The sequence below is a fragment of the Cydia amplana genome, chromosome 18 (assembly GCF_948474715.1).
Source record: "Cydia amplana chromosome 18, ilCydAmpl1.1, whole genome shotgun sequence".
Classification (NCBI taxonomy): Eukaryota; Metazoa; Arthropoda; class Insecta; order Lepidoptera; family Tortricidae; genus Cydia; species Cydia amplana.
The window spans coordinates 15,596,810-15,621,442 of NC_086086.1; the positions used below are offsets into that span (position 1 = coordinate 15,596,810).

The following is a 24,633-nucleotide window of genomic DNA, read 5'->3' on the forward strand; positions in this document are numbered from 1 at the left end:
TGTTGTTATTTTTTCGGCTGGTGGATTGTCAGCTTGTATTGGATTGTAATATTTTATCGGGCAGATGTCCAATAAGTATGTGTAAGGATATATTTTGTGTCGATCCAAAAATGTCAACATCAGTCCAATGCTAAACGACAATAGCCAATAAATATTTATGACATATTTACCTGGCACTTGAGCACTCTATTCCAAAAGGGTTAAACACCTTAATGCACTGTCCTCGTGCCGCCCACCATATAAAATTATAGCCAACGAAGTTTATATACCTACTGTTGTATTTTCAATGGGTTTAACTTCATTTGTTCGAAAATTTTACGAGACAAATGAAATGCTACCTGCGTTGTTATTAACATTCCATCGAAACTGAGTGTACATCCTAATGTACATTGGGCGGCACGAGGCTATACGTTTTTTACACTTATTCCCTGTATTTAAAATACGAAAATAGTCGTAACTGTATCAAATGGAAGAATCCTTATAAAGGCGCTCCCGAATTCTTTTTTTGAAATTGACAGTTAACTATGTCATAAATAGTCTAGTGACATTGACATGATAAGGCAAGTACTGAGCTTATTCTAAACTCCTAAGAACATGACTTACATCAAATGATTAATATTCGTGCGCCTACGCTGATTTAATCCGCAAAGCTATATATTCAACATGTTGCTATTACCAATCAACAGGCGTTTTACAATAGCTCGGTACATGTCTTTATAAGTATAACAAAGTATTTACAAACCTAATTTTTCTATAGATTTTATTTGTACAGACAATAAGATGGTAGGTTTAAACTGTGACTCAAACCAAATTGCCTAAAAAAAGAACCAAACATTACTAAGGTACCTAATTAATAAATATACTCTTCCTGATCTTTTGAACATGCTCATTACAGTTGAAGTGCATAATTATTTTCCATCGTATTTTCGCGGAAACGTACGATCGTGTCTTGCCATTTCAGTCGGTACAAAAAGTACTGAGGTTGACAGAAGTAGCATGACAAATACGAACGAACGTGTCTTGCTATTTCAGTCAGTCTCGGTACAAAAAGTACTGAGGTTGACTGAAGTAGCATGACAAATACGAACGAACGTGTCTTGCTATTTCAGTCAGTCTCGGTACAAAAAGTACTGAGGTTGACTGAAGTAGCATGACAAATACGAACAAACGTGTCTTGCTATTTCAGTCAGTCTCGGTACAAAAAGTACTGAGGTTGACTGAAGTAGCATGACAAATACGAACGAACATGTCTTGCTATTTCAGTCAGTCTCGGTACAAAAAGTACTGAGGTTGACTGAAGTAGCATGAAAAATACGAACGTTTCCGAGAAAATACGATGGAAAAACATTATGCACTACATCTGTATACCTAGTCACAGTTTAAACCTGATTTTCGTTAACGTAAGAAGAAAAGAGGCTAGCTGTGAAGTGTCAATCTTATACTACTTACCTGTAATGAAAATTTCAATTTAATAATAGTTGTTATATAGTGTGTCAAAGGTCTGTTTGATTTCAAACATAGACAGAGAGAATCATACTATCTTTGTCTTACTCTAGTACTAGCACCCAAAAAAAAAGGATGAGTATAGTTTTTTTTGTTCCTATTTACTGACAAGATTTGGTTGACCCAGTATAAGTATTTTCTAACCAATCGAACGATTAGTTTAACGATGAAGATAATTTTAATTACGAGTAGTAGTACTTATAATGAATAAATGATAGCCATGACAACTTTACTTTTAAATTGATGCTAAATTAATAAAATCATATTTCTCGTTTTGAAATATAAAACACAAACGTTACACGCTGAAGGTTAACAGCTAACCCCTTTAATTCTAATGTTGGCTAAATATTCAGTATACTTTATGGACGGAATTGTGTAAGAAAGTAATATTGTTGGCTAGTTGGGTGCATATCCAAGGTTAGGCGGTCTTCACATTGGATGTGGACCAGAACGCCGCTCAGCTGTGCGAGCGGGACAACGCTATATTATATACTACCATTAGCGCTGTCTCACTCACACACAGGAGCAGAGTGGGTCTACGGCAATGTTATTACGGAGTTATAGTTGCCCGCCGCGTACAAGTCAATTTTCAGGCCTATCATTTCAATACAATGTTTGTTTCTATTCAGAATCTTGAGTAAATAAACCCCTACAATTTATTTGAAAAATTGTTACAAGTATTTGTCTGACGTCTTTTTGTATTAAGTAGACCGTCTAGAGACTGAGTTTTATTTGCGATGCATTTTCTAATAAACAGTGCTCTTGATTCTGAATTTAAATGGCAGAAATTCGAAAATTTATGAAACAATAAACAGCACACATTTTTCTGAAACCCCCAAACCATACATCGTTGGACCTTATTACAAAAGGCATAAGGTCCAACGATGTTCAGTTAACAGTGTGGGCGATGGTAGACAAAATGTATTGAACTGAAATATTAATATATCAAAATCGTTTTGTAAACGGCGAGCGACGACGAGAAACATAGTTGGTAAGAATGCTTTTGTGGTGCTAACAACGGGTGGTAGGCGTAATTAATGATTTAGAGCTAACGGTGATGAGGTGGTGATGATGGTAATGATAGTGGTGGTGGTGGTGGTGATGGTGACGATTGTGTTAATGATAAAATATTAGATTGATTTTACAACATTTTAGACAAAGAATAGCAATTATAATAAAATATAATAAAGTATGTACCTATAAATAAATCAAAATACGTAAAATAAACAGAGGATTTCTTAAACTGTCGCATTTAAATTATTAATTTATATAAATTTAAAAAAAAACAGTGCTGAGAATTTGAAACTTTAACTACTTATAGAAAGTAAAGGTCAGACATTTTAAGGAAATTTGAATGATATGGGATGGGAATTTTATAATGTTAAAGCTGATATTTGAAAGATTATCATCACATCACCGTTTAGATTATCAACACGCTTAATGGTTAGTTTAGACTGATGCGTTACATCGCTTTCGTTACACCTGTTTTGACACGAGGATGCTATTTATTTTCTATGTTTTGTGTCAAGGTATTGTTAATACGCATAGATTTTCATGACACTATTTTGTTTAATTGTCTAGTTTCGTTTTTTCTGTGTAAAGGTACTTACTTGACTTCCCATCAAATGTATATGTATACCATTCTCTAATAAGCTTTACAAAAAGAGATATGTGTTAAATGCAAGACAGAGTATCACAGATAAATATGACTACCGGCGCGATTCGGGAAATGAATTTCATATCTAGTGAATCTCTATCACTAGATATGAAATAGTAAAGATATGTGACGTTCCACGGCAAAAGGTACCTTATGGCGGCTGGCGCTTACGCTATTATTAACGCCGCTCCAATATTCAGCCGGGGCAATGGTACCTTTGCCGTGGAACGTCACATATCTTTACTATTTCATATCTAGTGAATCTCTAAATCATTTCCCGATAGTTCTTAAGTACTGAGGTTGACTGAAGTAGCATGACAAATAAGAATGTTTCCGAGAAAGTACGATGGAAAACAATTATACACTACATTGGTACCCAGAAGTGAACTGTAGATAATATAATATATAACTAATGGTGTAGTAAAAGTTTTACAGGTTGGCATAATTATATTACCTTTGATATTACACGTTGTTTTATATCTTCGCTACAAATGATGCTAAAGTGAAGAAAGCGAAAGAAAATCGATATTAAATTATTGGAAAAAAGGAAAATTGCTGAACTAATTAAATGATAATGAATTAGTTAAGTGAATGTACTATTCCTCAACTTTGTTTACTTTTTAAACTTTTATTAAAATAACAGCATTAAAATTCATTGATACAAAACAAGTCAAAATGGCATCCTTAGTGACAAAACCCTCAAAATAATGTTTAATAATTGTAATAATGATATGTGGATCTAGGTATTTGTAATGATTATATGTAAATTTAAAATTAAATCATTCATTGTATCAGTCGTGTCGCTATCCCCATTCGGCGTGTATGATGGAAATGTAAGAAATAAAAAAAATTAAAATGTTATTGTATTTTTATTTAACTATCCTTAACCGAAGCATTTTCAAGGAACGTTCCATACAATTCAATACAAACACTCTTTATTGCACACCTCATTACAGAAACAATACAAATAACACAGGAAAGAAGAGCTTAAACAACAGACAGGCGGTCTTATCGCTAAAAAGCTATCTCTTCCTATCAATGTAGGTATGTTTGATAAATGTTCTCCGTAGCAACCGATACAGATACAGTAATGTGAGCGCACTAATATGGAAGAGTGAGAGATTACCGTTTCGTTCGCCACGGAGCGAACAATTGGTATCTTGGCTAGGCACACTGACCCACGTTCCGCGTTCTTCAAAACTCCAAAGTGTGAGTTACGAGAAAGTTAACCAACATTTATAATTTATTTTAATCAAAAGTTTGGACTACGTAAGTTAATACAATGAATCAGATTATTGTATTATTTTAAATAAATTGAAATTGAATTTTCTCGCGTTGTTCCGGCATTTTGCATCTCATAGGACCCTGGGATCCGCTTGGCAACTAATCCCAAGAATTGGCGTAGTTTTTACGAAAGCTACTGCCATCTGACCATCCAGCCCAGAGGGTAAACTAGACCTTATTGGGATTACTCCGGTTTTCTTCAGATGATTATTTGTTATCACAAAAAATAAATAAAACAACAATACTCAACAAGCTCACATCACTTTAATAAGCAAAATACCACATTTAGCATTTTTCCATTATTAATACATTACTTACATACTCGTTTTAATACATCAACACACGAAAAAGGAATGTATAGAGAATCACAAAAAGCATATAAAGATTTCTTAACCATCAAAGAGTTCGAACATGACAACTGTTTTGTCGGAAACTTTCCAAAATCACATAAGAAAATATTTTAAAAATTAACGTTTTTGTATGAAAAAGAAATATGCCTAGAATCGAAACGAATTAGAAATTTTCAGCTACCCGAAAACTTTTTTTACTTTTTGGCAAACTTTCGAAATTCAACATTTTTAAGAGCAAATAGATCTTAGGTTAGTGTTCGAACTTTTAACACTTTTTGGTGGATGGAACAAGCATAGGGCCCGCTTGATGGTAAGCAGTCTATGTAGCCTATTGACGCCTGCAACTTAATAATTATTAATAATAATTGTTTCATTTTGGTAAAAACTCAAATTTTCCTTCTACTCAATATTCATTAAACTCAATGAGTATAATTACCTAATAACTAACTTTGGAATGGCTGAAGTAATCACAATTTGTCGTATACGGCTTATTAATATTAATAAAATACGCTCATTTTATCTATTGTAATTTACTACAATATTTATTATTATCACAAGAGTTTAAAATACTTCTTATCATTGTAAAGGATAAAATATTAATTATTTAATAAACATAAATTAATTATTTATCATGAACAACAAAATTATAATGCATCTCAATAAAATATTTAAAATTTGAGGAATATAATCATTGGAATGTGTGTAATGTATACTTGTATAGGTACCTACTATTTATTATGTACATATATGTATATCTTATACAAATTCATAGGTAACTAATAAACATCCATTTCAAGAGATAAGGTTTATAAAATTAACATTAACATGATTTTTATAAAAGAAAAATATGAAAAGAATAAATATTTTCAAAATGGAGCATAAACAATCGACGCAGTTACATGCATCTTGTTCATGTTCACGGGTAACTAACTGCAAAAGGTAATGACGGTTCATATCCCGGTCGATATAAGTCTTATTATTTTCGTTTTAGAAAGTCATCAAATGGCACAAATGCGAACAGTGAATTATTTACAAAGACTAGATAAAGAACATGATCGAAAAATATCTTATGACTAACATGACAAATGAAACAATTGACATTGAGGCCAATACATAGAATAAAAGTCTCAACTTTATTTTATTCTTATTGTTATTACTTAATTAATACGATTTCATAAAATATGACGAGGTATGCCCGTCGATCAGTGATAGGTACCATAATATTTGTCACTTGTTTGTCACTCTCAAATCGCTACTAGGTACCTAATGTCACTCGTTCAGAACTTTAATTGGTAACCTGGGAATATCTCACCTTATTAGAGTTTATAAGTATTCGTGAATATTGGTTAATATAAAACACATGGAGGCATTCTGAATGGGTTTTGCATGCATTTTCACACAATTGGCAGTGTAGGAGATGAGAAATCTTTCAATATCTCGTCACAATGTGGTTTACAAGTTGCAGTAAAGGATTACTCACGCTAGAACGAGCAGGAGCGTCCGGCGCCTAGTTTTCTATGGAAAGCATCACGTGATCAGTGATCACCGATCAGCCGTCATAGAAAATGGCATGTCGGACGTCTCGGCCCGGGCTCGGTCCGGTCTAGCGTGAGTCATCTTTAAACCGAAGAAGAGCAACGAGGTCAGCAAACATTTTCAAAAACTCTTGCACTTGTATCTAACAGCTTTGTATAGACTGACCAATGTAAAGCTTACTGTCACGAAGTAAATTCAACTCGACACAAGTAGATGACGTGTTAAGGCAACCTAGATATTAAGTTTTTGGCAAAAATTGAATTTTCGGTACACGCTTTTATCGCTGACTGTACTTTTCTTACGACAGACAATTAATACTCATCGAGACAATTCTAAAAACCCCTAACACAATTAGGTTGCGTTGTTTCATCACAGAGTTCCTATGGCCACCTCCTGTCTCCATCATCAGATCAGCTCGATGGTACCATAATATTGCATTGTCACCCGACTTACATGTGTATGCAAAATTTCAGCTCAATCGGAAACCGGGAAGTGGATCAAATTTAACTTGCAAGATTCCATTACATGTTAGTTACATACAGGTCGACCTAATAAAAGCGTGTTAAAAAAAAATGATTGCGCCACCAAAAACTCAAGTCGCTTGATGTAGTACTCGGACATAATCTCGTTATTGTACAGTCGCCATCAATACCTCGCTCACCAATATCTGAACACGCCTCTATTGTCAGGGCTTTACTGCCCTCCTAAGCCAAGTAGCGCTATCTCAAAAACAAATGATTATGAAAATGGAATTCTCAGCTATAGAAACTAAAGTATAAGTTAGCAATGAATTTTCTTTTGAGATAGCGCTTTTCGGCTCAGCAGGGCAGTTTAGAGAGCGTGTTCAGATATTTTTGAACGCCTCGGCCGCTTCGATATCTGATGGCGACTGTACCTATAAATCACATTTAAAAGACCCCTTACACTAGCGTCGTCCGAGTGACGGTCTAGTCAACTCTAACTCTATGGCTGCTGCTCGACGCGACGTTGGCGCACCTGCGCAGCGAAACTCAAAAGACGCTAGTGTGGGTCTCTAAGCTGACAAATATAAACCTTATTGCAACAGCATAAAGGCTGCAATCAGTTGTCTTTAAATAGGGCTACCGAAAACGCAAATCACTGGGTAAACGTTTGAAGTAGGCGACGCGGTTGATCGGCACTCTGTACTCGTGCATCCAGCGGCTGCCCTTGCGCATTGAGCCGTCGATACCGTCTTCCCATAGGCCCGCTGGAAGGTATACTGAAACCAAGAAACAAATTATTAACTCGAAATTTTTAATAGGTTTTTTCAGATCCTAGTTTGTAAGTTAAAGAAATATTTCAGACATGATCTATGACCTTCATCAAGCGTGATAGTAATAATATATTTATTTATTTATTTAATCTTTATTGTACAAAAGAAAACCTTATAGTACAAAAGGTGGACTTAATGCCATAAGCCATTCTCTACCAATCAACCTTAATATAGTAATTAATCATAGTTAATCTCTATGTATGCTGATTTCAGCTCAATCGGACATCGGAAACAGGTTCAAATCTTGCTTGAAAATTCATAAAAAATCAAATTTCAAAATATATTTATTTCAAGAAATTAGCATTCCAAGAGAGACAGTACAGTGATCCCAACACTAGACTCAGCCGGTTAATCGACCCGGTTTTATAACCGATGGTCTTAGGAAGGCGAGGTAGTAGGAGAAAAAATACTAACCCGAGGTTAAGCGGTTAAACCATTAACTCAGTGTCAAATTGTACTGGCAACCATAGTAACTCCAGGTTTAACCAGTTAAACCCCGGGTTAGTCGATGGTGCCCTTAGAGTAGGTACCTTAGAAAATTGCAACATTATTACCTTCTCGAGTAGTCTGTCCTGGATACAGCACGGGAGCGACCACGATGTCGTCTCCAATCGCGAACTCGTCCTTCACCACCAGCAAGGGGTCACCGCCGGTCACCAGCCATAAGGGTCTGATCAGAGGTAGACCTTCCTCAAGGGCTTCGCGCTTGTACTTTAGGAGGAGAGGAGTTATCTGAAAAAATAAGCATAATTAATTGTCGTTCTTTCAAAAATGTAAGGGGTATAAGTCATGGGGGTCCTTAGAATTGACAACAGAATATTAAGCAATAAGATTTTTCAACTGCCTATCTACACTAAACTTAAAACTAAAAACAAAATCACCCCCCATTCTGATATTCACCCGGACCAAATATCCGAATAATACTGGCGGCATTCCCTTGCTGAAATGGCCAGTGATATTTGTTGGATCAGGAACTTGGAGGATTATTGTATTTTGCAGATGATTATTTACGGTTAGTTGATTTTTTTTATTTTTACCGTCTTCTGCCTCAGCGTTGTCAAGTTCTTCGCCATCTCCAGCACCTTTTCGTCGTTGTACTTGCTGGGGAGATGCGTGAACTTCATCACGGGCAGGAACGTCGCCATCTGTAGCCAGCGCATGTACAACTCTACTTCAGGCAGCTTCTTGGTTTCGGTGCTTGTTGCGTTAGACTCTAGTAATCCTGGAATTTAACTGGTTATATGTAACATGTTATGTTATCTGTGGGCATATTAGGAACGCGATTATCAACATGATAATTGGAGGATAAAGGGTCCATCGCTTTCTATTGATCGGTGTCAAAGAGTGAGTCAAAAAGTTATTGCATTGATACCGCCTCCACTATTCATACGCTAAAGTAGGTTGTTGTTGATGAGGATTCAGCAAAGGATAGCAATATAACAGAAGATAACTGCAAAGAGAGGAAGTATGAAGTAAGTATGAGCTTTACGAAGAAAATCTCATACCATCATATCGTCATAGAAAGATAATATAAAAACATAGATAGTATAAAAACATCTTAAAGAGTATTTTCTCAAGTTTACTTTTGCTTTATCGATAGAATAAGAAGAAGTAAATACCTTTAGAAGAAGGCAGGAACTGTTCGCTACCCGGCCAATAGATGTCTCCACCCACAGCTCCAGGCATGATGAACGGGTATCCACTAATGCCATATGTGAGCATCGTTGGTATGACCGAGCGTAACGCTTCCCAAGTTGATTCAAAAGGCGGTAGTGACACAAAGATCGGCGGTCTCGGTAGCGTGACGGCACCTGACACTCCAATGATGTTTAGCGATTTCTCAAAAGTCTTCGTAAAGATTGTCTTGTATTGATCAGGGTTGATCAATCGCTTTTCACATTGATAGTACATTGGCATATCGTAGGCTGTCCCTAAATCTAAGTAGAAGGAATCTATGTGATATTTGTCTATGACTGCTTGTATCTTTTCCGTGAACCATGGAACTGTTCTGTTGTTAGTTATATCTAGCATGCCAGCGCTCGCTAAAGATTTAAATCTGGTTAAGGCTGGTATTCTTCGATCGCTTTCTCGCTCACTAACTAACAGTCTCTTTTGCACGCATTCAGCGAAATTCTTACTCTCCGTGCTTATGAAGGGCTGGATCGTGAACGCTACTTTAAAACCTCTTCTATGTAGTTTGTCTACAGTTATGTTTAAGGTTTCGAATCTACTTGTGTCGACAGTTAGATCACCTATCTCGTTCTGCCAATATTCGTTGATCAACACATGTCCTTGTTTTAGGAAGCCTAGATTAATAACATCTTCGGTGTATTTAGAAATGGTTTCTGCTTGCAGTTCGTGCTTGAACCTTGGTGCAATTTGCCAGACTGGTTCAGTTATCAAAGACTCCAAGGTCATCATATCTGCTGGTTTTAAACCATCCCATAAAGGAGCTCTTTGGTGATTATGTATTGAAGAATGCAACGATTTCATATCTCTTGAAGTGCAAATGTTGTACTTCATTTCAGGGAATTCTGTGAGTTTGTTGGCGTATGCGAAGTTATCATGCTGTGCTTTGATGCAGATCTGTTTGATTCCTTTATTTATTGCAATATGTAAGGGGGTTTCTTCGTCGATAATAACGGCAGCACCTTTAGAGTTGATGAGGTATCTGGTAAGGACGTTTCCAAAGTGTGATTTCTGTATGTTCCCGGTGATGAACGGAGTGAAGTCGATGGTCCCGTTGTTAAGAGGCCAAGAGAGGTTGGACGCCTGTCCACCGCCGTACCAGTTGGTTTTCGTTTCGCTCCAGTCAAAGCAGTCGGTGGGGTAGACGTCTAAAAATAGTAAAACAAATGAAGGCTCTTTCAATAAATCCGTGAAAATGCTGTTTTCCTTGCTTAATAATTTAGTCTAAAAAAAGAGTCATAAAAATAATCGGTCTTATGATTTATGCCTCCAAAACCTTTGCTCTCGAAGATGTTTCGATATCAAACTTTAGGACTGCATAATTTATATCATTTATATGCATAATTTATAATTCCTAAATATCTAAAACAGAATTGACAACTTAAAATTTACTGACTGATTTGCGCTTTTATGTTCACTTGTAAAGTGTACAATTTTATATGTTCTATTATGTCAGTGCCTGCTAATGGAAACAAAATTCTATCTTTCTTACCATGACGAAGCGCCTGCCATTCTACCGAGTAGCACGTAGTGTTATCTAAGCCAGGGTCATGGGGCAGACACTTGAGGTAGAAGCGGGCCGCCTGCTGCCATTCGAGACACTCGGAGCCGACACGACGGTGCGCTGGTAGGCAGGGGAACGCCTTCTGCTTGGCTGGCAAATTCACCGCTACAAAAAGACATTATTAAAAACTGTGAATAAATAATCCGTCCTTCTCAGAAGGAACTTATGTTGATGATTGCCACCCAAACCTAGGTCATATCCAAAGAGTAAAGTCGTATCAGTAATTTCCTAACCATGTATGAGTAATGTCCAGAGAAATAGTGAAAACCTAAGTAACAAGTGTGACTTACCAAGACTAGCCCTGAGTATCTCATTGTCATCAGCACTATGAATTCTCAGCAACCTCTTCGGTTCGTTGAATTGCACTGCGTCGAAATATGCCTGCAATTATAATATTTTTATTACACCACTATATTTTTCAATACTAGAACCGTGATGCTTATAGAAATAACATGTTGTTTTGAAGCAAGACTTCAATACTCAGAGGACTTTTTTTGATAGGGACTTCAGGAATGTTGTGGGTAGAAACAATCCAAGTATTTTTGAATTTTGTGTAATAAAGTTTATGAAAACAAATAAATAAATAAATGAAAGTAAAGGACTGGTATATACAGTTGGACTACTGTCATGGATCTGTCTGCTGGACAAATATCTACCTGGCTGCTGGCTTGTTGATGGTATAGCACGTAGGCAAAGCCGACAAAGAATACAACAGCTAAGAACATGAGGCCGACGAACGCGCGGAGCTTGTAGTCGGTCGGCTTCTTGCGGATCTTTTGAGGTATGCTCTGGAAAAGCAATATTAAGTTAGAGGAAAAAAGTACAAAATAAATTAATATGGCCATTAATCACGTCATACGAAGTAAGGGGGGAGAGGGTTACAGAAGTTTGACGTTAAAAATAACACATGCACTGCGTGTGCTATCAGAATCGTTGAGTATAAGTATCTTGGTCTAACTCTAAGTTGCTAGGTAAACATCATATATGTTGAACATCGACGCTTCTAGCACAGGATTAGGGGCGATGCTAACACAAACGCCAAACTTACTTGCAACTTTTCCCGTAGAAGACTAGCCAAAGAGTTGACGGATACGACGGAGTTGTTTGGTGAGTAGTCATCCTCGTCCATGCTGAATTCGCTGCGCCCGCGGCGCTTGCGACGTGGGGAGCGGAGGGGTGCTCTGTCGACAAACATATTTTGTTAACAATTTACGTATGATAATAAATAGAAATATATAAGTTAAAACAAAAAATAAAAAGCCTTAAAAAAATACTCGTATGTAAGTGTATCTACTAAACGGAGATTTTTTTGGCTAGTCTTTTTTGATTTCACTTTTTTGACGGTTTCACTAAGTCACTAAAATACAAATTAATAGACATTAAAAAATTTAACGTATTTGGGTTTACGTAACGTTTTAAATATAGTGCACCAATTTTTTTTTAATAATTTATGTATTGGTCGGCAACAGAATAGACAAAAATAACTACCCAAATAAAAATCAGTGGTAGGAAACTATGACCCTTTAAGCGCTAAAATGCATCTTAATGACCACCTGACAGTTTACTCATCTATCTGAGTAAAAAATACTCTTCTACATACACAAAATACATGTGACGATACCTAATTCATATCCATTTTGTATCTAACAAATATCTCTATAAGTATCCAAAGAAGAACAAAGCGCGCTAAAATAAGATTACACACTTCCACATGTACCTAGTGTTAGCTTCCTCATTACGTTTCCAGTTTCCAGACACGGACCAAGGTCAAGAGGCCGGTTATCTCACTTTATTACGAGATATAAGTAATAGGTTACATTACTGTTGCAAAAGGCACTGTAGGCCACCAAACGAAGGAATTACAGAGGAAATAATTCGTGTATAAGCAAATTTTGAAAAGTACCGGGGGTGGGGGTGAAGCTAACGGAACCTTAGGGGGGGGGGAGGGGGATGGCTAAGGTCCCTTTTTATAGTTTTTCGTAAATAACTCTTAAACATAAAATGCATAAAATGTTCTATTACATAAGTAATCTACATCAAATTTTCTACAAACAAGATACACTTTTTCGCTAGAATTAATGATTATCAAAACATATTTAGGTGGAAAATATACTTAAACCCCGTTAGCTTCACCCCCACCCCTCGCGCGGTACTTTTAGTAAGTACCTTGTTTAATACACCATTCCCTACAACAATTTTACAAAATTGCCTTATATAAATAAATACGTTAGCCCTTTGAACGCCACGTCTACCTATATCCATAAGCAATGCCATTTCTAATTGTTTAATGACCTATAAGTTATACTACCTACAGCCATATTCGAACTTTAAGATACGTCAAATATAAGATATTGAAACGATATGGATCGCATATGTCAGTGTCAAACAAGTGTCAAAAGTAACGTTTCCCCAAACGAATGCGTCACTTTTGACACTTGTTTGACACTGACATATCCGATCCATATCGTTTAAATATCTTATATTTGACGTATCTTAAAGTTCGAATATGGCTGCTACTTAGTAGCAAACAAATGCAGCTCAATCACTAGAGTCATTAACAAATAGAACAGTTATAAAGATAAAATTATCTTCAGTTAATAGGGCAATGTATTCAACATAGTAAACTGTGTGTTATAGGCTTATCATAGAGTCGTTACTTATAAGGAGTTATGTCGGCGTTTAAATCGTTTTGATTTTAGGGGGAAAACAGTCTGATTTGTTATTATAAACATGCTAGATAAAAATAAATGAATAAACATGAGTAAAAGATCTTATTCTTAAGGTATTTGTAAAGTAAATAAATCTCTTCCTTTAGATAAGTGATTAAAATTTCAACAATACCTATTGTTTAAAAGCTACATTTTTTTGTAATTTCAGGGCTGGTAGAAATGATAGGGTTAATTTTATTTTTATTACTAATAGAGAAAAAAAGACTCTACTTCCCTCAAAGAAGTTAGTAGAGCAAAACAACAGACAAGTAAACGCATATAACGAAAACTGCTAATGAAGATTATAAGCAAAAATTATACGATCTTATCTGTCCGTATAAAGACGCTAATTCGAACTTGCGTCTCGATATCAAATTGATAATATTTTGTTATCATTCGCACGTGTATTTCGCTCGTATTTGTTCATACATGTGTAAGTGCGAGTGCACCAGCGAATGATACAAAAATACATCATTGTGATATCAAATTTTAAGATCGAATAATCACGGATGTCCTAAAAAATAAACGAACATGAGCGATAAGGAAAAGCAAGTAAAATACTGTCTTGATCTCGAACCGGTTTGGTACGCGAAATGTAAACAAACTAGCAAAAATCCGGTTTTGGAACCTGTTCTGACGTTACTGGGAAAAGGCGACGTCATATTATGATATAATGATATACTTATCACTACCTATATAGTATAAAACAAAGTCGCTTCCCGCTGTCTGTCCCTATGTATGCTTAGATCTTTAAAACTACGCAACGGATTTAAATGCGGTCTTTTTAGGGTTCCGTAGCCAAATGGCAAAAAACGGAACCCTTATAGATTCGTCATGTCTGTCTGTCCGTCTGTCTGTCCGTCTGTCTGTCCGTCCGTATGTCACAGCCACTTTTCTCCGAAACTATAAGAACTATAAGAACTATACTGTTGAAACTTGGTAAGTAGATGTATTCTGTGAACCGCATTAAGATTTTCACACAAAAATAGAAAAAAAAAAACAATAAATTTTTGGGGTTCCCCATACTTCGAACTGAAACTCAAAAATTTTTTTTCATCAAACCCATACGTGTGGGGTATCTATGGATAGGTCTTCAAAAATGATATTGAGGTTCCTAATATCATTTTTTTCTAAACTGAATAGTTTGCGCGAGAGACACTTCCAAAGTGGTAAAATGTGTGTCGTCCCCCCCCCCCCCCGTAACTTCTAAAATAAGAGAATGATAAAACTAAAAAAAATATATGATGTACATTACCATGTAAACTTCCACCGAAAATTGGTTTGAACGAGATCTAGTAAGTAGTTTTTTTTTTATACGTCATAAATCGCCTAAATACGGAACCCTTCATGGGCGAGTCCGACTCGCACTTGGCCGCTTTTTTAATAGATAGAGTGATTCAAGAGGAAGGTTTATGTATAAATTTGTTAACCTGTGCGAAGCCGGAGCGGGTCGCCAGTGTATGATTGTATATAGCTATAACGGTGACCTTAGCTAATTACGAGATTTACGAGCGTGAGCTCTGATATGGCTGGCAAGCCGAACTAACTTTTAAAAACTCTATCGCAGGTGGGGCAGTAAAGTTGAACAGAAATATTGTACCTAAAAGTATACCTAAAAGTACCTAAAAGTGTACCTAAAAGTGTACCTAAAAATACCATGGTTGCAATAAATAAATATGAATATGAATATGAATAATCATAGGAGGGTTTTGGCCGGGATTTACGTATCTGACGTTTTGTGTCAAGGTCAATGAGACGAGTGTCTTCAAGTTCTAGAACGATATTCTGATAACAAAACTTACCTATAGGCACATATTAAATAAACGGGTCACTTAAGTAACTATTTTAAGTCGAAAACGCCCGACATGTACCGAGAAGAATCATCAGGAAATACGTGAGTGAGCCGTTTTTAGGGTTCCGTGCCCAAAGGGTAAAAAACGGGACCCTATTACTATAGTGGAGTCAAAACCAACGTGCCGGCCGGGCAATAAAACGAGCTGTCAGCAAGGATGCGGCTAAAGTCGATATTTCTTATCGATGAATCACGCTTGTTCTATGAAAAGTACTATGCATGTGCATGGTAGTTATAAGTAAAATCGATTCCATTATCTATAAATAAATATATTTACCTCGTTAGGTTTTAGTGATATCTAAATGGTTAATTATAAATAGCAGTCATTAATATCATGGCATGTTGTTACTGTTGCAATATAATTAGTGTACCTATTAGGGTAATTACGAGTATTATAATGACCTAACAATGTGACAGTAGTTATAGATTATTATAGCGGTCATTATTAAGTCCTAAACGTTAATTAGTAATATGTTATCGTGCTATTTTCTCATTGGTTCTTAAAATCAATATAATTAGTGTCCACATATATAATATGTTTTTATATATTTTATAATTTATTTTGTCTACCTAAATATAAAAATAAACTTTTGTTACGAAATTTTCTTCTATATTCATATTACACTTAAATACAACCTTATTATTATAAATAAATCCATCGATAATGTGCGAAGGTTGCGGCACGCATCCCTACAAGCAGGTAGAAAAGGGCACGTGGCCGACCCGGAGATTTATGGCCCCGCCGGCACGATGGTTTTGACTCCACTATAAGACTTCGCTGTCAGTCCGTCCGTCCGTCCGTCTGTCACCAGGCTGTATCTCATGAACCGCGGTAGCAAGACAGTTGAAATTTTCACAAATGATGTATCTGTGTTGCCGCTATAACAACAAATACTAAAAATAAAATAAAATAAATATTTAAGGGGGGTCCCATACAACAAACACGATTTTTTTGCTCTATTTTTTGTTGAACGCCATTCTAGCCTCTGAGAAGCAAACTCCTCCCATTTGTGAGGTGTTATGCCGCAGGCAGTTAGGTGACGCTTAAGCACGTCCTTGTAACGTAGTACTCGTAGTAGGTAGGAGGTTTTTATTTGTTTTATAGAGGGTCAACTTTTTTTTGGATTGATTTTCTCGAAACCTGTCAGACGAAAGTACCTACCTATTATTTAGGTATGCTAGTGGGTGAAACGAGAGCTATTTTACCGATAGGTAAATATTTAGTTTGTATTAATATTGGGAACAATTTTAGAAGTTAAACAGAATTTTGATTCCATAGGAAATGAGTTAAATGATTAAAATGTAGATCGAGAAAGATTTCCGCGAATAGGATTAAAAAGGCAATATTTATTTAATATTACATTTAGAAGTCAATTCTACCAGTCAGCATAAGGAAAGAACTCAAAATTTGCCAGACCTACATGTGGATAATAAAATGCAACTATTTCATCAGGTTTTTTTAACAAATAAGAGAGCCTTTTACGAGCTGGTGTTAAAAATATTATCTGGGAAACGGAACTTTGCTCGGAAAACATCTACAAACTCAAAAATGCGCGTTCTCCCACTCCCAGAGATAGCAAGCTAGCGTTAGAGCCGTTTCTGGGATCCCCGAAATATATAAATATACAAGAATTGCTCGTTTAAAGGTATTAGATTATACTTTAATTTAATACTTACGAGTATATAGTTGGTGTCTACGACAATACAGTAAATGCAATTTAATCTTCAAGTCGTGCTCCAATGCTTGCAATCAATACGTTTTCAATCTAATCTCAATACATGTTAATGTAACTCTCATATTACATTTAAATTTATTTACGTAGGTACGTTTGAGACAAAACTCTCTTAGAAAGGAAATATTTAAGGGCATTTTATAACCATACGTCCATTGCCACATTTTTGATTTACCGATGTGATTTGTTATGTAGGTATAGGTATGATAGTTACGCTGAAAATTAATTTCACGCCTAAATATTGAAAAATATGTACCTATGTTTGCCAATCAAAATTGTTAATTTGTTTACTATTTGTTTATTTGTCTATTTGTTTACTATTTGTTTTTTTTGGGAAGCGCTGGTGGCCTAGCGGTAAGAGCGTGCGACTTGCAATCCGGAGGTCGCGGGTTCGAACCCCGGCTCGTACCAATGAGTTTATCGGAACTTATGTACGAAATATCATTTGATATTTACCAGTCGCTTTTCGGAGAAGGAAAACATCGTGAGGAAACCGGACTAATCCCAATACGGGCCTAGTTTACCCACTGGGTTGGAAGGTCAGATGGCAGTCGCTTTCGTGAAAACTAGTGCCCACGCCAATTACTGGGATTAGTTGCCAAGCGGACCCCAGGCTCCCATGAGCCGTGGCAAAATGCCGGGACAACGCGAGGAAGATGATGATTTGTTTATTTTTGTATATTATGTTAAATTCAAATAACAAATTTAAAATGCGTCGTAATATTATTTATTTATTTTTACTTTATTTGCTTAGGTATTGTTGTTGTTTTATAATTTTTATATTTAAAAGAAGCACTAAAACGAACTAAAAACTTACAGTGAATGCTAATATGTATGTTTAACTACTGTGCTAACAAATATAATTATTAAAAATAAATACTAAACCTTTCACTTATCATGTCATGTTGTTGTAATAACATAAACTAAATTAAATCACACTTACACAGAAAAAAAAAGAAAAGTTACAAAATGTTCACTCGCACTTTTCTCCACTAAAATTCTAAAGCTTACGTAAACAGAAAGTTCACTTTTCTATTTAATTTTGTGCACAAGTTAGCGACCGCGGCAGTGTGTCAATGTGCGTCGCGACAGACTGAGCAAATCTTGCGGTCTTCTGCGTATGACACGCACGCTCAAACAGAGTGCGATCTCGGATAGGATTTTACTTATCCTACATTCAAGTTGTGTAAACATAATTATTTATTATTCGTGATTATGTGATTTTCTATAAAACTAAGGTTTTAGCAATAGGTATACAATTTCAGTCAACTTATCAAAACAACACCAGTAATACATGATTAATATGACATTAACTACCACTAAAAACCAGTCCATTAGTTGTGTCGGGGTTTCGGGATGATATTTATTTTATCCTTTATGAAGTCGTTTTTAAGGTTAATTTTATTTTTCTATTTTTATTTCACAAATGACGGAGTTCTGAGGTAACAAACATATCAACATATTCAATTTCATATTATGAGAATAAATATCTACTTAAATCTAAATCTAAAATCATAATCATAAAAAATCGAATTGCTAAACTCCTCCTTTTCTTGAAGTTGGTTAAAAACGTTAAAAATCGCAATGGTATTTAGCGAACAACCTACGCTTTCTTCGTAGCAGTATCGCTTCGCTCGGACGGCAGCTAATTACCATTCGATGTTAATGTCATTAGCCTAGCTGACCGACGGACTTGCGGTAAATAAAACATTTCCGTTGAATAGAGGTGAAATCGAATATTCCTCGGAATATTCAAACTTCTAGAATAAACTAGAAACTTCTATAAATACGATATTAAATAAAATCCTGTTTAAATCTTATTTAACGTTAGTCTGACGTCTGCTAGCTAGACGCCAATTTTTTTAGTTAGAAACTTAGATTCTGACATCAAATTGATGTCACTTCGTAATCATGCGCGCGTGTATTTCGCTAGTATTTGTCCGAAACAAAATGACATCATTTTCATGTCAAAATGTAAATTGGAATCCCAACAAAAACATAAATGTGAAATGAGAGCCAAGTTCAATATTAAGAATATGTGTCGTTGTTGACTCGCCGACAAAAGAATTGAGATCTATATGGGTGCCAAGTTCTGTGCTGTTTAGAAAATCCTGAAATTATAAAGGATTTGTCTTGGCTAGTTTTTACGTACCTACCTATAGGCATATAGGTAATATATATTTATCTATGTTACTTTTTCAAAAATTTGGTTTGTTTTTAAAAACTAGCCAAGACAAATCTTTTATAATTTCAGGATTTTCTACACAGCACAGAACTTGGCACCCATATAGATCTCAATTCTTTTGTCGGCGAGTCAACAACGACACATATTCTTAATATTGAACTTGGCTCTCATTTCACATTTATGTTTTTGTTGGGATATCATTACTTTTTGTACAGAAATTACTATAGTATTCATCATGAAAGCAGTTTGCCTAAGCTGAAAAGGTGACCCTCGCTAACGCGCGGTTAATTGTCAAAAAGTTTCAGTTTTCAGATTTTTTCTTTTGTATACGCTTAATAGTCTACCTTCATGCCAAATATCAAGTTTGTAAGTGATCTAGAAGTGGATTAGGTTTTTGGTCTATAAGTATTAATTATTTTTTTCCATCGAAATATCAATAATCTCCAGTTTTCAGATTTTTCCCTCTATATGCACCTAATAGTCTACCATCGCGCCAAATATCAAGTTTCTAAGTCATCTAGAAGTGGGGTAGGTTTTTGGTCTATAAGTATTAATTATTATTTTTCCATCGAAATATCAATAATTTCCAGTTTTCAGATTTTTCCCTCTATATGCACCTAATAGTCTACCTTGATGCCAAATATCAAGTTTCTAAGTCATCTAGAAGTGGGTTAGGTTTTTGGTCTACAAGTATTAATAATTTTTTTTTTCGACGAAATATCAATAATTTCCAGTTTTCACATTTTTTCCTCTATATACACCTAATAGTCTACCTTGATGCCAAATTTCAAGTTTCTAGGTCATCTGGAAGTGGGTTAGGTTTTTGATCTATATGTCAGTCAGTCACAAAAATGCCGGTTTTTAAACGGTAATTTATCAATAACTGTTTGAGCTATGTTTATGAAATTTTGTATTTTGTACAAGCTAAGGGACTTGAATACATGTGCCAAATTTCATGTGTGTAGGTTAAGTAGGTTTCAAGTTGTGAAGGGGTCAAAAGTAGCTCGAAATGGTTCGTGTAATATTACACACGGTTGCTGCGTCACCAGTTCCTTTTTCTTTGAACTTGGCTGGACACGCTACCACGTGTCTAGATTGGCCTCAACATAATAATGTGTTTTGCATCAATCGCTTCTAATCTCGGGCGCACTGCTACTTCATATTTTACCATTAAGAACCTAATAATAAATAGTTAGCCGGATGTCTGTCAGTCTTTGTGGTGAATATTTCATTTCACATTAAACTTAAAATTAAGATTCAAAACCAATGATATCCGCGTACCCAGGCACGCACGGCAATCCACTCAGTGTATCGCAAGAGCGACCTGAACTCACGGCGCCTTAAAGTCTCAAATCCCTTATCTCAAATGGATGATAGACTATAGTATTGTTGCTAGGCAGTTGAGGTCTGGGAGCGAGTGCAAGGGGCAAAGATTTCGCAATGTGCGCGGGTCATCGCTCGCCGCGCTTCCTTATTAAATGTAGTCCCTTGAGATTGCACGCCGCAGAGTAGAGCAGAAAAGACAAGTTAGGAAGAAAACGCCGGTTTGTAGTAATTCTCATAGATTTGCTTTGAATACGTATGTCTTTATGTATGAAATATTATAGGCTAGTATTTAAATTATGAGCATAAAATACTAAACTAACCTAAAACGAATTGCACAGCAAAAAAAAAACTAATTGCCCCCAATCCGCATTGGGCTAGCGCGGGGACTATAGCCCAAGCCCTCTCGCGCGTGAGAGGAGGCCTGTGCCCAGCAGTGGGACGTATAAAGGCTGAATTATTATTTATTATATTGTACCTACAGCAAAACATCATTCTACTGTGCAAATCAGAGTTTTTTAAAGAAGTTTTATTTGACGGACGATTAAAAATATTGTGTTGTGTTGTATACCTATTGTATTGTTTTTTATATCTAGGTACCTTGAGTGCTAATTTAGTTAGACCACGCCGACCCGGCCGTGTCTAGGCCGGAGCCTCCGGCGCTTAGTTATTTATGACAGATGACAGGTGATGACGTGATGCTTTTCATAGAAGACAAAGCGCCGGAAGCTCCGGCCCGGATACGGCCCGGTCTAACTTGAGTCATCCTTTATAGCTCAAAAAGATAAAAGATTTAAAAAAAAGTGTAGAAAATAGCCGAATTAACTCTCGGCTATGAGTTCGTAAGAATTATCTTGTATCGTATGGATAATCGCATTAAAAACATGTTTTCATATTAAATAAGTAATTTCTAACTACTGTCAAATATACTGGCATATGCCTAGAAAAATCCAAGCGACTCGCTTCTATTCTCCGTCATACATTGCTACGCAGAAACTTTCAGCATTATATTAGCGGTTTTTTCCTAGTGTCTACGCTGTTATAAGCTGTCGCTCGCCCACGCCCGCCACTTACTTCAGCTGCATGCAATGCCCAATCGGTGGCACACTGGCCTTATTACCGCCTATATGGTTATAAGGACCTTTGGAGCTGGCAATGAGCCTAATTTATTGTGTCACATGACACAATTCACAGCTGGATTATAAAAAAATTATTTACCCTTTGTATGATTAATACTGAGGTTTATAAGTAATTTATTTATAGCATATCCAGATAACGTTAGCCGCAGCATTAAGGATGAGTCACGCTAGACCGGGCCGGGCCCGGGCCGAGGCGTCTGACATGTCATTTTCTATGAAGGCAGATCGGTGATCACGTGCACTGGTGCGTGGTGCTTTCCATGGAAAACGAACAAACACTGTTTATAAATAAAAAAAATTTTTTTAACATTACTCGCATCAACGCTGCAGCACCGAAAAATTAAGCGCTATATTTTTTTTTGTAAAAAAAATTTAAAACCAGTTTCACTACATCCTTTAAAACAAAGTGCCACTCCTCCGCCGCGTCCGTCTGTTTGTGTGTATGTTTGTTCGCGAAAAACTCAAAAACTACTGAACGGATTTTCATGCGGTTTTCACCTATCAATAGAGTTATTCTTGCGGAAGGTTCAGGTGTATAATTTGTTAAGGTTTTGTGAAACCCGTGCGAAGCCGGGGCGGGTCTCTAGTGTCGCTACAGTATCAATAGGCTTCATGACTAATTTTTTTTATGGTATCATCTATATGGGACCCATTGCATTAAAGTAACACAAAAGTCAGAAATTGTAGTCAAAGGCCGACAGTCGCACTTCTCTCGCGAAACGCCCTATACAAAACGGCCAAGGGCCGTGACGTCATCGCCCATCTTGTTGTATGGACAAAACAAGAAAATTGCGTTTTTGTCGGTGAAATATTGCGTTTATGTATATAGTTGCCATACAATATTTTATTGCATGAAATGTAAGGAATCGAATGGTACCCTTACTTTTATCGTTTTTGGAAGTTAAAAAAACTTAAATTTTGAAAGTTTCAGGTCCTGTATTTTTGTAATTTTTCAATATTTTATTTTAATATCCACATTATTGTGATAAATTGCTCGTTTGCTATCTATTTTACTAGATTTTGTTATAAGATTCAACATGTGCCATCAATGCCATCATCCCTATTGTTGAACTTACTTGGCTCTGTCATCATCAATCTCGTTCTGGTCTGCCTGAGTGTCGCCATCGCTGAACCCTGACGCTGAGCTCTGGTGATGCTCCGGGATCTGACGACAACGACATAAAATAAATAAAATACATTGGGGACAATGTTACACAGATCGAACTAGCCCCAATCTAAAGTAGGTAAAGCTTGTAACATGGGCACTAGGTGACGATATACATTCTTACATGGATAAATACGGGTCTCTGTTGTTTCCCAAGAACTCATATAATGTGTTGTTTGTCTGCATTTTCGTTAGTGATAATTTATTTGGTTCAGAAACGCGTCACTTTTCAGGATTGCCATAAAACAAACCTAACATAACCTAACCTATCCATAGGATAACCTTACGAAAATCCTAAAAAGTTAACGGTTTCAGTTTTAGAACTAATGATAACAGCATTTTTAACCGGTCTAGTCTGTTCAAAGAAACCTGTGTAATAATACTACTTAGTGTAACACACATTAGCATAATCTATGAGAGTACCTAAAACAAAAGCTTGGACAAGGGATCCGAACCCGGGACTTTCTGCGTCGTAGGTAGGGTTCTTCACCCAATCATGACCTTATTAACTATCGATCTGCCTATACTTACTGTCGGCGGCACGGGTACATCGACTTGCCATCGCCATCCTATTCTTGGTTTCCAATTTCCTACACTTCCATTAGGCTCCATCTAGCGAGTAAGATGCGTAACTATAACTCTACTCGAAGCGCACGCGCAACGCGAGCGCTGTTGAGGCACTGTAGTTCTATGGTGATATGATAGATTGCGCTATTTCTTACAGTCCTGAAGTTTGAAGATTCCTTTCAATAATGTTACTGGTAGGTACCTACTTGGCTGAATTTATTTTTTATCGTAATTAGGTATTAAAAAGTACATATAAATAGAATTTAAACGTTACAAACATAGTACCTAATATACCTAGTATAAACTCTTATTCAAATTATTGTATCGTAATATTAGATATTTTTTATATGTATAATAATACGCCATACTTATAGGAGTGAAACAAAACTTGCTTAATCCTAAAAGTAAATAAAATAAATATTATTACCTTAACTTTTTAACTTTAGTAATTTTTTTTAAAGCGTTTATTTTACATAATTGTTTTACATACTAGGAACTTCTAGCTCCAAAACCGTTCAAGTAAGCATGTTTTGTTTACACTAAGATGTTGTATTGTATGACCTAAGGACCATTTATGATAACTTAGGATTCAACCAAACCAAGGCTTAATTGATAGTAGATTACTTAAATCACACATTTAATCTCTACTTCTTGTTTCTCCTTGCGAATTTATTAACCTATGATAAAGATCCTCACCGAATTTTAAGTCACGTTTTTAATTTTTTTCTAGAACGATTTTTCTGCTTTTTACCAAAGGTTGTTTGACCACGCACATATAAAATAAAAAGCGGCCAAGTGCGAGTCGGACTCGCCCATGAAGGGTTCCGTATTTAGGCGATTTATGACGTATAAAAAAAAACTACTTGCTAGATCTCGTTCAAACCAATTTTCGGTGGAAGTTTACATGGTAATGTACATCATATATTTTTTTTAGTTTTATCATTCTCTTATTTTAGAAGTTACAGGGGGGGGGACACACATTTTACCACTTTGGAAGTGTCTCTCGCGCAAACTATTCAGTTTAGAAAAAAATGATATTAGAAACCTCAATATCATTTTTGAAGACCTATCCATAGATACCCCA

The 24,633-nt window shown here is 36.1% G+C and overlaps 1 protein-coding gene across 4 annotated transcripts in view; it reads right to left on the reverse strand.

Annotated features, from left to right (window-relative positions):
• Window positions 1-7,341: 7,341 nt before the first annotated feature.
• LOC134656310 (myogenesis-regulating glycosidase) overlaps window positions 7,342-24,633 on the reverse strand; it is a 43,850-nt gene continuing 26,558 nt past the window's right edge. Inside the window, exons 1-10 of one of the 4 annotated variants that reach the window (XM_063511821.1) lie at window positions 23,514-23,722; window positions 22,894-22,982; window positions 11,926-12,058; window positions 11,534-11,665; window positions 11,168-11,258; window positions 10,806-10,982; window positions 9,244-10,461; window positions 8,662-8,846; window positions 8,179-8,356; window positions 7,343-7,570 (exon numbers count right to left, since the gene is read on the reverse strand). In XM_063511821.1, coding sequence (XP_063367891.1) covers window positions 7,431-7,570; window positions 8,179-8,356; window positions 8,662-8,846; window positions 9,244-10,461; window positions 10,806-10,982; window positions 11,168-11,258; window positions 11,534-11,665; window positions 11,926-12,058; window positions 22,894-22,982; window positions 23,514-23,594 — 2,424 coding nt within the window. In that variant the 5' untranslated portion in view covers window positions 23,595-23,722 and the 3' untranslated portion in view covers window positions 7,343-7,430. Of the gene's footprint in view, window positions 7,571-8,178; window positions 8,357-8,661; window positions 8,847-9,243; window positions 10,462-10,805; window positions 10,983-11,167; window positions 11,259-11,533; window positions 11,666-11,925; window positions 12,059-22,893; window positions 22,983-23,513; window positions 23,723-24,633 lie in introns of those variants that run through there. The other 3 variants (XM_063511820.1, XM_063511822.1, XM_063511819.1) reach the window with 3 other exon arrangements.